The sequence below is a fragment of the Xyrauchen texanus genome, chromosome 44, assembly GCF_025860055.1.
Source record: "Xyrauchen texanus isolate HMW12.3.18 chromosome 44, RBS_HiC_50CHRs, whole genome shotgun sequence".
Lineage (NCBI taxonomy): Eukaryota > Metazoa > Chordata > Actinopteri > Cypriniformes > Catostomidae > Xyrauchen > Xyrauchen texanus.
Window position 1 is genome coordinate 26942520 of NC_068319.1, and position 13927 is coordinate 26956446.

The 13927-nt window shown below is 36.0% G+C and overlaps 1 protein-coding gene across 1 annotated transcript; it reads left to right on the forward strand.

The window, feature by feature from the left end:
* Window positions 1-287: 287 nt before the first annotated feature.
* skor2 (SKI family transcriptional corepressor 2) lies at window positions 288-8384 on the forward strand. The gene is made up of 8 exons (XM_052117924.1): window positions 288-2072; window positions 2641-2704; window positions 3347-3424; window positions 5364-5429; window positions 5551-5649; window positions 7021-7088; window positions 7693-7755; window positions 8075-8384. The coding sequence occupies exons 1-7, from the start codon at window positions 315-317 to the stop codon at window positions 7750-7752; spliced, it is 2193 nt and encodes a 730-aa protein (XP_051973884.1). The 5' UTR covers window positions 288-314; the 3' UTR covers window positions 7753-7755; window positions 8075-8384.
* Window positions 8385-13927: the final 5543 nt, after the last annotated feature.

Sequence of the window (13927 nt, forward strand, 5' to 3'; positions counted from 1 at the left end):
GTGTAACATAAGTGATAAAAGCTTTACAATTATTCATTTCTATTCTCAATTTGTGCATATGGTAAAATAGAATTCTGCTGTCTATGTAATAACTGTGGTTTACTAACATTACCAAATAAGTATCAGACAGCTTTGACACATTTTGTATAATCTGTTAACATCCTGTTTTAAAAACAGATTTGGATTAATGCAATTGATTTCTTTTTCATTGCCTTTTTTGACTTTTTAAAAAATGTATTTACAGACTATAATCTCCAGTCAGTGGTCTCCAAAGAACGGGAAAAAGTCTTCTGCCTGGACCAAGTGACATTGTGATGGCCACACCACCGAGTTCATTTCAGCAGGAGCCTCTCACACCTCCGAGATCCTCCCTCAAGCCCAACCAAGTTGGGCAGGTCATCCTCTATGGGGTGCCTATTGTCTCACTGGTAATTGACCACCAAGAGCGGTTATGCCTGGCTCAGATATCCAACACCCTCTTAAAAAACTACAGCTACAATGAGATCCATAATCGTCGTGTGGCTCTGGGCATCACTTGCGTGCAGTGCACCCCGGTCCAGCTGGAGATCCTTCGGCGGGCGGGCGCCATGCCCATCTCGTCACGCCGGTGTGGGATGATCACCAAACGGGAAGCCGAGCGACTGTGCAAGTCTTTCCTGGGTGAGAATTCGCCACCCAAGCTACCAGACAACTTTGCCTTTGACGTGATACATGAATGCGCTTGGGGCTGTCGAGGAAGTTTCATTCCAGCACGCTACAACAGCTCCAGGGCTAAATGCATCAAGTGCTCCTACTGTAATATGTACTTCTCTCCTAACAAATTCATCTTTCACTCGCACCGCACACCTGAGGCCAAGTACACACAGCCAGATGCTGCCAACTTCAACTCCTGGCGTCGACACCTTAAACTGGCTGACAAAACACCACAAGATGATTTGATGTTTGCCTGGGAGGATGTTAAAGCCATGTTCAATGGAGGAAGTCGCAAAAGGGCCCTTCCTTCTAACTGCTCATCCATGGGCTCTGTAAAGGCCATCAACTCGGTTTTGCCCCACATGATCTCTCCGGAACTGGCCCAGAAGAGGGGCAGGTATGAAGATGATGATGATCTTGACACCAACAGCCTCTCACCACGTAAAGCCCCCCGCAGTTATCCGGTCATCCCTGTCCCAAGCAAAGGTTTCGGTATGTTGCAGAAGTTCCCAACAACGTCACTATTCCCTAGTCCCTACACCTTCCCTGCATTTGGCCTTTGTCAACAAAAGAAGGATGACAATGAGGCAACCAATGGACAGAAAAACAGTGGCCTCTCTGGGCTTCTCTGGCCCGGCCGCAAGGATGCTTTTTACCCACCCTTCTGCATGTTCTGGCCCCCAAGGGCAACAGGGGGCATTCCAGTACCCACTTATCTCCAACCCCAACCCAATGCCCTTTCTTCCCTCACAGAAAGCCCATCTCTCAGACAAGCCTTTTTGGATCTGTCTGAACAGGGCGATGCTAGTTCTGGCTTGGACACCAACTCCAGATCGGGGCTTTTTGAGGGCGACTGCCCAACTGTAACCTCTGACTTGCGACCTGCTTCACAGGGCTGGCTAAAGCTGATGGATGCTCCCTCACTGCAAGCCCGCAAGGCCAGCTACCACTCCGCCTTTCGCCCTGTGGTCAAAGACACAGAAAGCATCGCCAAGTTCCATGGCAGCCTAGAGGACTTTGGGCCTGAGAGGCACCTTTCTCCCGGTACCAGCTGCAGCTACCAGAGTGACAGCGGCGAAAGCGACGAAGAGCAAGAAGTGGATGTGGAGACCAAACAAGACGAGGAACAAGAGGACTTTAGCAAACGGACCCTGCAAACACCACCACATCAAACGTTGCAGCAACCCTGTGACCTGCACATACGTGGACTTCCTGACAGCAGCTCGGGAGAGCAGGTCAAAGAACAGACCTCGTTCCCCATCATCCCCACGGAGAGCTCAGGCGAGGACAAACCCAGCCTCGCTGTCAGTCCGCCTACAATTCTCAAAGTCCCCAGCCCTGTTCACGCCTCGCTGGAGGAAAGCACTGCATACAAAAATGTAAATATTCCCTCCAGGCACTTTAACTAATTATTTAAATGCGGTCTATTGGCTGGCAAGGGCTGTATGCATAACAAGATTGATAGTCTGCTAGCTCCCTACTGAAATGAAATATTCAGAGCTCTCTGATCCCTCCTAATAAGCCCAGTCGTATTTTGTTTAATAGCGACATTATGTTTGCTCTCCTTTGTCACTTCTGCCTATTAGCCCTTTTAATCTTTAACCTTCTGACACCACATTAACAGATGAAACAGGAAGAGTCACTCTTAACGGCGGAAAGGGAAACCGGGGCTCTTCAGCAATTAGCCTTAGCACACAAACACACACATGCACATGGGAACATTAGCACATTGGTGATGTTTTGATTTATCTAAAGAAACCCAGTAGCACTCCACAAGCTGAACAAGCATCAGGATCATATATAAAACATAACAGCATTGTCATTCTCAAGGCTAATCAATTCTGTGCTTTTGGGCTGACTGATATATTTTGTTGCTCTATGTTCAACCATTGGCCTGGTGTTATGAATCAGTTCTAATCAGACATCGTTGGTGTTTTATGGTTGCAGGCACATAAGAACAGAGACGATGGGCTGCCGGCCTACGCAACCAAAAGCAAAACAACCATCTCAGGTGAGAATGGAACCTCAACTGCAAGCACTGCAAGCATTTGAACATTGTAATGCAACTTTATCTTGCATGGGGTAATTTGTTGCATTCATTGTTTACTCAGTATTTTATTTTATTTTTAAATGTTTTAAAATATTCTCTAATATTATTTATATGTCGTTTTTATCTTATCTATAAAAAAAATTATAGCCATGGCAATGTAAAAAAAAAATATATTAAAAATCTTTCTTTATTTGGAGGTCATAATTTTAGAGAATTCATTTCTGACATAATTACATTATTCTGACATAATTAATTTTTATTTATTTTATTTTTTAGGACAATGCTTTACAACCATGTCCTCTTTTATATGGAGGACATAAGTTCTGACATTATTTTATTTTATAGGACAATGTATATCATTTTAAATTACTTTTAATTAATTTTATTTTACTTAACATATATAATGCTTTACAACCATGGCATTTGTTTTGTCATCACATTAAAAACATAATTTCCTTTTGTAAAATTAAATTAGCTTATGACTAATAACTAATGCAATTAATTAAATGCATCCTTATCAAATGCATCCTGTCCACATTTACTGTTTTATTTCTACGTTTACATACATTTACATTAAATGTCATATTTTTTATAATTTTTTAGATGACAACAAAGAGCAAAGCAGTTTCTTTGTCCCAGAGTCAGAAACATCAGCACCAGAATACTGGCGAGAGACTCCAAGTATGAACACACACCACTTTATCTCCATTTTACATCCAGCACTTACAGCAAGAGGGCTGCAAAATAATTTGCACGGCACGGCCAGAACATCTCTGCAAGGATATTAGGATTAATCTAAATATAAAAGATACAGGATGGAATATACTCTCGCCACACTCCTAAAATGGAGCAGCTCTCTCCACAATGTCATTGGGAAAATGTGTTCTGTAGGGAGCCATAACAGTTCAGCGAGACAATCAGCTCAACGCAGGGAAGGTGACAATCACCATTTGAACAATATCAAATGGAAATAATTGCCTTTTGCTCTGGAAAATCTTCTATTAGAAAGATCATAGCTTATTGCCTTTTAACTGTCAGAAAGACATTAAAAGAGTTTTATGACATCTATGCCAACATTTATATTACCTAGCCAATGATGATCTCATATAACGTATAATATATTTGAAAAAATTACATGAAACAAATTAAATGAAACCACCTTTGCCTGATTGCTAAATGCCTCTGAGGGACTACTGGCAAACGTGATTAGAACTTCTGATTTGCCAAAGAGTCTAAAGGCAGTGTCTTAAAGATAGTTCTGTTTCTTGGGAGAGAAGAAAAAACGAATAATCTAATTTTCCATTTATATAATGCAAACTGCCTTGGCTTTGACTATTCACGGTTAATTGACTGTCAAACGAGGTTGTTATCCTCAGGCAGTGTCTGCAAATTTGCTTGTCAAATGAGACAGAGAGAGGCAGAGAGCGAGAACAAGGCCGCTTTCCAAATGAGGAACACGTTGTTCGGCTTAAGGAGGCAAGACGTGAAATGAGAGAGAGAGCGAGAGAGCCGAATGAGGGGAAGATTATACAAATGTGTTGGATCAGTTCATTTGAGCTATTTGCGATATATAGACACAAAAGCACAGGAGGTAGATATGTGCAATATAGACACACCAACTCCTCAGGATTCCAATCAAAACCATTTATAATAGTTGCATGATTCAGTAGCGCAGTAACATTAATGAAATCTGCAACATAACAATTTTCTGAACAATATCAACAGTGTTATGAAATTGCCATATTGTAAGGACAAGGTCTAATGACTTAATTTAGCTGCAGTTGAACGCACTAATCAGACATTGAGAACTGTTCAGGTTTATGTATAGTTTATATCAGTACAGTAACTATAAGCTGGACCGGTGACATGAAATACTTTTGGGAAGTTGACATGTCCTGCAGTGTGACATGCTATACTCTAAATGTTAAAAAAAAAAAAAGAAAAAAAAAGAAAACATTTTTAAACTGCATTTTATTCATTTTCTTTTATGACCTCATATTAATTTAAATAATACATGGAATGTGTATATTTTTGAAAATGTATTTAAGCCATTTCTAATGATCTAGTTAAGGCTAGATCACTAATTTTAACCTAAAATTTTGATGTTGAAAAAAGTACAACTACACAGGCAGAGATATATCCCATTCATAAATCGGATATGGCAATATATGCAAAATATGTATATGAAATTGTTCATATAATGTTTTCACTGATATAATAAGTCACATACTTGTACATATATTCAACATTTAAAAAAAGACTTTGAAAAAGTATGTATGTAACATATATTTTCTCAGATACTATTGGAATTTGATTTTTTTTCAATATACTTAAATAAATTAACTTAACAGTAATTCGCCATTTTACCATACGTCATGATGAAGATAAATACATCACCCCATTCCAACCAAAACAATAACAGCATTATATTTCATATTACAGCATGTCAATCAGAGTTTGATTGTTTGAAATAACCTGTTGTGAGACTGACCTCTCCTGGCTACTCGTGGTACTCCATGATTTGTACAAGTTCTCATCCAGAAGATTGGTTGAAGATTTAGAATGAAGTTATGAATCAGATATGTTGCCAAATTCTAATATGACACTTTTTTCTGCTCAGCAGATCAAAGTCAAGATTCAAATTCACCCGTATCCCTCAAGAAGGATGTTGAGAACATGGAAAAAGGTGAGATCACAAACCTGTTAAAAAGGCCTTACAAACTGCTCTAAATGTAATGATTTGTATTTTGGATTGCAAAGCTCATGCTAGTGTCTGATGTGTATTTATTGTGCAAATTCTCTATCAGAGGAATTGCAGAAAGTTCTCCTTGAGCAGATCGATTTACGGAGGAGACTGGAGCAGGAGTTTCACGCTCTGAAAGGCAGCTCTCCATTCCCAGTTTTCCGTAAGTATCCTTACTTCATTTCACATGCCCTACCATCACGATATAGAAAGTCAGACAACCCTCTTGTTTTTGAAGTAATGACCATTAATTCCACATAACTCCACAATTAGCTAAATTGAGTTAAATCTATACATTTTAAGGAATCTTATGTTAAACATTTAAGCAATGCAGGTGTAATGTATTGGTGTTTCATTTGCATATTTGACTGATATTTTTTTTCTGTTATCACATAATTACTTGAATTGGAAGCAGAACTCTTCTCTGAAATAATAAAGTCATATTCAAGTCAAACAAAACAACTGGTGTAGATCTTTGTACTTAAGTTCAACTGGGTCAGATAGATAGATAGATAGATAGATAGATAGATAGATAGATAGATAGATAGATAGATAGATAGATAGATAGATAGATAGATAGATAGATAGATAGATAGATAGATAGATAGATAGATAGATAGTAGATAGATAGATAGATAGAAAAGGGGAAAGAAAGAAAGACAGAAAGAAAAGGCGAAAAAAGAAAAGAAAATGAAAATAATAGATAAAAAAGAAAAAATGAAAGAAACAAAGAAAGGAGGATAAGAAAGGACAAAAGAAAGAATAACAGACAAAATAGAAGAAAGAAAAGGGGAAAGACAAGAAAAAAATAATAGATAAAAAGAAAGAACGAAAAGAGAAAATAATAGATACAATAGAAGAAAAGAAGAAAATGGAAAAGAAAGAGAAAAAATAAAATAAAAAGAAAGAAAAAAGAAAGGGAAGGGGAAAGTAAAGGAAAAAATAAAAAGAAAGAATAAAAGAAAGAAAAGGGGAAAAGAAAGAAAGAGAATAAATAATAGATAAAATAGAAGAAAGACAGAAAAGATATAAAGAAAGAAAAGGGGGAAAGAAAGAAAGAAAGAAAGAAAGAAAGAAAGAAAGAAAGAAAGAAAGAAAGAAAGAAAGAAAGAAAAGGGAAAACGAAAGGGAAAAAATTCAATAAAAAAGAAAGAAAGAAAAAAAGACACAAAGAAAGGAAAGGGGAAAAGGAAAGAAAAAAAAGAAAGAATAATAAATAAAAAAAGAAAAAGAAAGGAAAAAGAAAGAATAATAGATAAAATAGAAGAAAGAAAGAAAGAAAGAAAGAAAGAAAAGAAAGAAAGAAAGAAAGAAAGAAAGAAAGAAAAGGGAAATGAAAGGGAAAAAATAAAATAAAGAAAGGAAAGGGGAAAATAAAGGAAAAAAGAAAGACTAATAGAACAAAAGAAAGAAAGAAAGAAAAGGGGAAAAGAAAGGAAACAAAGAATAATAGATAAAAAAGAAAGTAAGAAATAAAGATAAAAAAAGAAAGAAAGAAAGAAATGGGCTGTTATTAAAATCTGCTTTTTCACAGATAACTTTCAAGATCACATGAAGAGAGAACTGGCTTACAGGGAAGAGATGGTTCAGCAGTTACAGATGGTAAGAAGTCCTCTGTTCATTTATTCTGTGTGTATAAGCATAAAATAAGACCTTCATTTACCTTATGAATAAAAAAATCCATCTATAAATCATTCAAATGACCCTATTGTACTATTATTACCATTAAATATTGTACTAGTATTCATCCAGTACTATCTATTGCATAGTATTATATGTATGTTACAGAGAAAAGAATGTTCTAAACAGACAACCAGCAGGATCTGGTGTGTCATAACCTTTTGTTGTCCAGAACTGGTTCAACATTGCATAGGAGCGTGACATTAATCACTCTTACATCTGTGTTTTAACACATGGATGATGCTGGCAGACTGACTCTGTGTGTTCTCTCAATTCAACATCATCTGTCAAGCCAGGGGCATCATATATGAGAGAATGCAACATGACAGATTAAAGACTGAATCACTGAGAACATACTGTACATAATACAATTGGAAAGCTTTTGATCTCTGCTTTTCCAAACAAAAAAGTTCTCATGATATGTGAGCTAACAGATATTTGTTTTATTGTTGGTGGAGAACAGAAATATGAGGACTAATAGATTCTTTAATATGGAAATGGTTTTTTGTTTTGTTTTTGTTTTTAGATTCCCTATGCAAACATCATTAGAAAAGAAAAGGTTACGGCACATCTAAACAAAAGCTAATTGGTAAGTATGGAAGTTATTTCGATTCAATAGCAATAGAGAAAGATTTACAATGGGCCCCAATTTAAAAATGTATTATTTGTAGTAAAAAAAATAATGAAATGTAATATATCATTGGGTTTGATATTTTGTTACCTAATGCAATGACATACATTTAAGTGTGACTTACTTAACTGTGTCTATTGTCTAAAACCTATGATTGACAACATCATTCTAAAATAAGAGTACAAAACACATTTTATATGTCCAGTTAACCCTACAGTGTGTTGCATTTTTTATGTTCTTAATTTAACATTTGAAAATCTTCATCATGGTGTTTTAGGTAACTTCATCTGAAACAAAATCAAGCGCTCAACATTTTGACGAGGTTAAAATCATCCAAATTTCCACGATGATTCATCAAGCGCAACAAAAGAAACAACTTCCTCTGCTCCATGAGCTGCTTTCACTGGAATGAGAAGGACGAATGATGTCAATGAAAAACCAAATGACACATCATTCTACTTATACACAGAACAATGAAATGCACATACCAATTATTTATAATTCATTTGTCATATTTCCTGTACAGTAAGCACATTTTCATTATTTATAAATGTATTTAAGTTAATTTATTACCCATGCATTTACCTATTTATTAATAACAGCACACTGTACAAATATATTAGCGATAGGTTTTAAATGTACAAAAATGAGGTTGTGGGGGGAATGGTTTGCTCTGTACTGTGGCTTGCGTATAAGAGCAATCTGAAAGTGTGTAAACTTTTCTTGTTTTGCCTGTTTCAATACAACATTGACATAAACACAAGATTAAAAAATAAAGTTATTATCAACTGTTCATGCAAGTGTATTTAAATATGTTCTTGTTGTTTCTCTACTATTTATGTGGATGATTAAAGTCTATCATATGAAAACCTATACATGGGACTGAGCATTCTTTTATAGAAAAATGCATTTAAAAACATATTTGAAGTGTAATTGTTATTGGCTGTATATTTTACTCTTTATTAAAACATTGTATCTAAATAACTAAAACAAAACGTGATATATTGGTCTTTAAAAATATTAAATATCATATCTAGGACTATAATATATTATTCATTAAACATGTATTATTTGTTAAATGTATTGTAACATAATATTTTTTATAATTAATTATAAAATGTACTAATTATTTATAATTAATTTTAAAGTTAATTATATTATAATGTTAGGCCTATTTTAGGCTATTACTATACAATACTGCTTTAATATACAGTATATAAATATTAATTAAATAAAGGTGTTGTGAATGATTTTTTTCATAGAAAAGTAAGCACAACCATTTCCTATTCCCTTAAAGATACTAATGAAATAAGTGTCTTGAGATATTTCACCAGTCTCTGTGACAGCTCTAGACTTTGTAAACAGCAAACAAAAATGTGTCCATGCCAATAATTTAGCTCATTCTCATAGTGTTGTGTTTGAAGCGGATCATTGACGCTATGATTCATAATGTTTGTCAGTTGAGGGCGCCATTGTGCCACTGTTGAATTTGACATCTAATGAAACAAACAATGCTGCTCTTTTGCTTGTTTTGGTCTCAAATATATATTTGGGGGTGGGGTTTTGGGGAAATGGGGCGTGGCTAATTCAATGGCTCAGTCACGTGAAAGCTTCAGAAATCTAAAATCGCTTACAGCACCTTTAACAAACTAATCCAAAATGTTACAAATTAAATATCTACAATGTAGAAATAGAATGAGCACATCTTCTGTTGCTATGGACACAGCACATTTGTTTGGAGTTCTGTCAAAAAGTAAAAATCTAAACTCTTGGACAGAGATCTTCTAACAACATTAGGGTTTACTATAGAAGCAAATGTGCGGTCAACTAGTGTTTAACGACAGTAAGTTACCATTTGCGGATGTCATTCAAATGAATTGGGAGAGCCGTAAACTGATGCCCAACTGTCGCAAAATTGCCCGCGTTTTCTCTTATAAAATAGCAATTTCATCATAATAAACTCCACACATAGCTCAGTACATATATGGTTTGTTTAGTGTAATGCATGTTGAAGATTAGCTGAAAGGTGGTAAATTAATTAAGATTTGAGCTGTTTGTCACAAAAGCAGTTTATTCAGCGTAATTAAGCATCCCTCCACAGACATCCTTTAAAAAAAAAAAAAAATGGCCTCTTGTCACCTCACCAGTGTACCGCCCATAGAATGTCTATGGGACAGCTGCATTATGTTATTTTCTGCAGCTACGCTCTATGGCAAAGACACAGAGGTTTTATCTCAGTAAATAACCCTTCAATAAAAAAAAAGTACAATGAGGTCCTTCACAGGGACAGATTATGACTTGCAAAGGCCCTGGGGCCAATTATATCCAAGTGCCCCCCTCCACCCAAAAGTTGTTGAGCGGGGATGGGGGGATTCGTTGTCCATGCCCAACAGGGGTTTCAAGCGAGGGGATCACCAAACTAGATTGCGCAGCCTTAAAGCCCAGGGCATCACAGGCAGTCAAGGGCCCCTGGGCACTGGCCCCATTTCCCCAGTCGGCCCTGGTCCTTCAAGGACAAAAATATCCACGTCAAAAAACTGCAATAAAAATATGATATATTAATAGTTTTTTTCACTTTCACTCTACTAAGATTTTTTTAACAACATCAGTCCTGATCATAACTACCAAATATTAATTCATTTTCAGGATTTTAACTCAGTTTGTTTACATAATGCCACCGTTGTTTTACACACACAAAACACACTCTGACATCCATACCAACACACTCACACAATATTAGCTGCATCGTTTATTCAATTGGCCTGCAGTGCTCTATACTTCAGCAAACAGAAAATAGGTAAAAAGTTTGTATTTGCTCCATAGGCTAAACATGAGAAAAATGCCACCATCTAATGGAAAATATTCAGAATTTAAATTTGGAAGCCAGTGCTCCGGAATGAAAGCATAATATAATGTAATTCATGATTTTATGCTTTAATGTACGGCCGCACACACTGTCCTGATAACCATATACCCTCAGAATATTTCCTCAATTATGAAATGTGTCCTGTATTTCTGTTGGCTGTTTAAAAGAACTAGCAATGCCCAATTTGCGAATAAATACTTTTTTTGAGTCGGTTCTTTTCAGTGAATTGGCCAAACAGGCTTGAAAAGCGGTCTGAATCGATTCGTGATAAGGTACAATACATACAGACCACACTTTTACTGAATCATTTGGAGCGGTTTCTCACACAGTAAAACTGTTTATGAACACTGAACAAACTTGGAAATTTACCAACAATCAACTGAAACTAAATTCTGTCTTTTTGAGAGATAACTTTGAGAAACTTCAGCTAGTGCTGTGTCATGTGATCAAGGGGCTGTTCCAACTGAACGTGTTTTAGTCCGATCGCTTTTTTTCAGTCATTTTCCATATAAACATTTGCTTTAAGCTGCATGCACACTGCCAGCGACAGGCAGCGACAAAACAACCTCATCTCATTCATTTTAAATGAGAACTGGCGACTTCCGGCAACATGAGCGACGGTGACCATTGGCAACCAGAAGTGGGCGTGTCCAGCGACGCGACAAAGTTGAGAAATGTTTCACTTTATGCAAATTAAGAGCGACTTTCGGGAGCGACAGCCAATATGAGAGAAGACGATAGAGCTCACATGATCCTAATATTTTAAAAATAACATTAATTGTAAAGAAACAGTGCTGTTTAGACTCTCAATACACACCATTAGCGACCTAACCGCCAGCCACTGGCGACATGCAGCGACAAAGTAGCTGGCAGTGTGAACGCAGCTTAAAGGTGCGTACACACTGCCAGCGACTTTGTCGCTGCAGGTCGCCAGTGGCAGGCGGTGAAGTCGCTAATGGGCGTTCCCACTACTGGTTGCCTAGTAACGTTTATAAATGACATTCACGGATGTCATTCCATTGCTGTTGACAGCGAATCTTGGTATGGAGTCGCTGTCACGCGCGATGTCGCTGGCAGTGTGTACGCACCTTAAATCCCGCAGGCACCCCCGGATCAAATATTGCTAATTTGTTTCAATGGGGACGTTTTTGTCCCGAAGGTCCTGAGTGTAACTATTTTGTGTACACAGTGTATTATAGATGTATTTTTGGAACTGATGTTGAAATATTAAAATTCCCACCAAAATAAACACTTTTTGGCAAAAGTTATGCCATTGGCATTAACACAGCCAAAAAAAAAAAGAAACATGAAAAAGACATAAATTTCCCAAAGGTCACACAAGGTTTAAGATAATATATGTTGTATGCTTTTCTTGATAAAAGGGGCTTGTTGGCGTATTATAGTGATGCTCTCTCATGAATGATTCGAATCTTTTATGTGACTCATAAGAACGACAAGTCTCAGAGAGTGATTCGTTCATTTTGTGTTGGCCGCGCATGCGCATTGTGCAACCACCGTTCGTTTGTTACGTGAAAAACACATAGGCGCTGTACAGGAAACATAAATTATATATTATTTTTTTTACAGAAATTATTAGTTCAGCTGTCAACTCTTTTGGTCCGAGTTTTTTATTTATTTATTTTTTATTATGTTTTGAACAACAAAATCTATTGCAATACAACATTAATTTTTGTGTCAGGGGACCAAGAAAATAAAAAATACATACATTCATACTTGGCCTTTGATTTATACAGAGATTTTTGAAGACAGAGCACAGGTGAAAGTTTTTTAAATCTTTTCTATTAGTACTAATTTGAATTATAATTCTCAATTTCTTTAAAACTACAGAAAAAGAGGCTTTTTGTTAGAAAACTTACATATATGAATGTGAAATTGGACTAATAAAAATAAACAGATTCATTAAATAAGCTTCACTATTAACACTGTTGTCATACTTTATATAACCACAAATGACATGGACAAAATTAAAGAATATCTTTCCATAACTTTTTCACATAACTGCCAGAAAATGTGGGGCACTGTTCTCAAGTGCAAAGAGCAAAAAGAGAAGTTTACATCAATGTCTTTCTTAAACAAAGAAAATATTTAAAAGGGTAGAATTTGTGCATTATCATAACATAAATGCTTGTTATCTTATTTTTAACAAAAAACTTATGAGGCAATAACCAAACACTTTCCCAATGAAGGTCATTAAAAAAATGTGTCCCAGTAGTGCCCCAACAAAGAACAAATAGATTTGTTGTTGTTTTGGATTGTAAAAAAACTAATTTTACCACTGTGTCAGATGGGTTAATTATGGGCATATCAACTGGCCTCATTACTTTTCTACTTAAAGAAATTACCCCAGAATGGCAGAAAATACAAGAGAGAATTCCCTGGGATTCACAGGAAGATTAAATTGCAAAAGAAATTTGGTCATAAGGTATCCCTGAGTTAAACAGCTGATGGACTAAAACTATACATCTATCAAACCAGCTTTAAAAAAATACTTTTGTGCTTATATAATACAACGGCTATTCCAAATAAAATACAATAAAAAGCCAATAAAGCTTGTGCATGAAAGGCAGATCATTTCACTGGCATCTAATAATAACACATTTATAAAAAAGAAAGGCCCCCAATATGGTCAAAAATAACATTTGGACTAAAATTCCACAAAGAAGGTTTATTCAAACAGAATGTTAGCCAATAATTTGGAAGGTTTAAATTTACACAAATTTACGAATAGTGCACACGGTTTTCCCATAAAAAAACAAGTAAAATCTGATCATTAACTTTAACAGTTTTATTGTCTAAGTGTACAGATGAAGCAACACAGGTGGGTCTAGAAACTCCGTATGCTTTTGACAGAAGATCTAAGGGACAGGTCACTTAATAACCAAAGATTACATTTGTTTTTTATCTTTTCAATGGCAGGATTCAAATTCAAAGAAACTCTATCTTGTTCGCTTTTCGACACAACATCGCCTAAATAATTAACAGCTTCTTTAAAAGGAGTACCATCCACCGATTAAAGGGAGGAGCTTTTTAAGGCTATATTTCAATTTTTTTAATATTAAGGTACAAACCTGAAGCATTTGAAAATAATTGGATAGTTTGTATTGCCTGATTAGAGTTTAATCTGACTCGAGGTTTTTAAAAACAAGGTTGTGTCATTCGCTACGATCTCTTTTGGTCAGAGTCGTTCGTTCATTGCCGTGTATATGACGTCGCTACTGCGTGACGCTAGCGCCTTTACGTCAG

What these genes read in the sequence shown, in the direction of transcription:
- skor2 (XM_052117924.1), top strand. Translation starts at nt 315, where the DNA reads ATGGCCACACCACCGAGTTCATTTCAGCAGGAGCCTCTCACACCTCCG. An exon ending in ATACTGGCGAGAGACTCCAA is followed by an intron (nt 3,425 to 5,363) that starts GTATGAACACAC and finishes TTTTCTGCTCAG; the next exon opens with CAGATCAAAGTCAAGATTCA. An exon ending in TGGTTCAGCAGTTACAGATG is followed by an intron (nt 7,089 to 7,692) that starts GTAAGAAGTCCT and finishes TTTTGTTTTTAG; the next exon opens with ATTCCCTATGCAAACATCAT.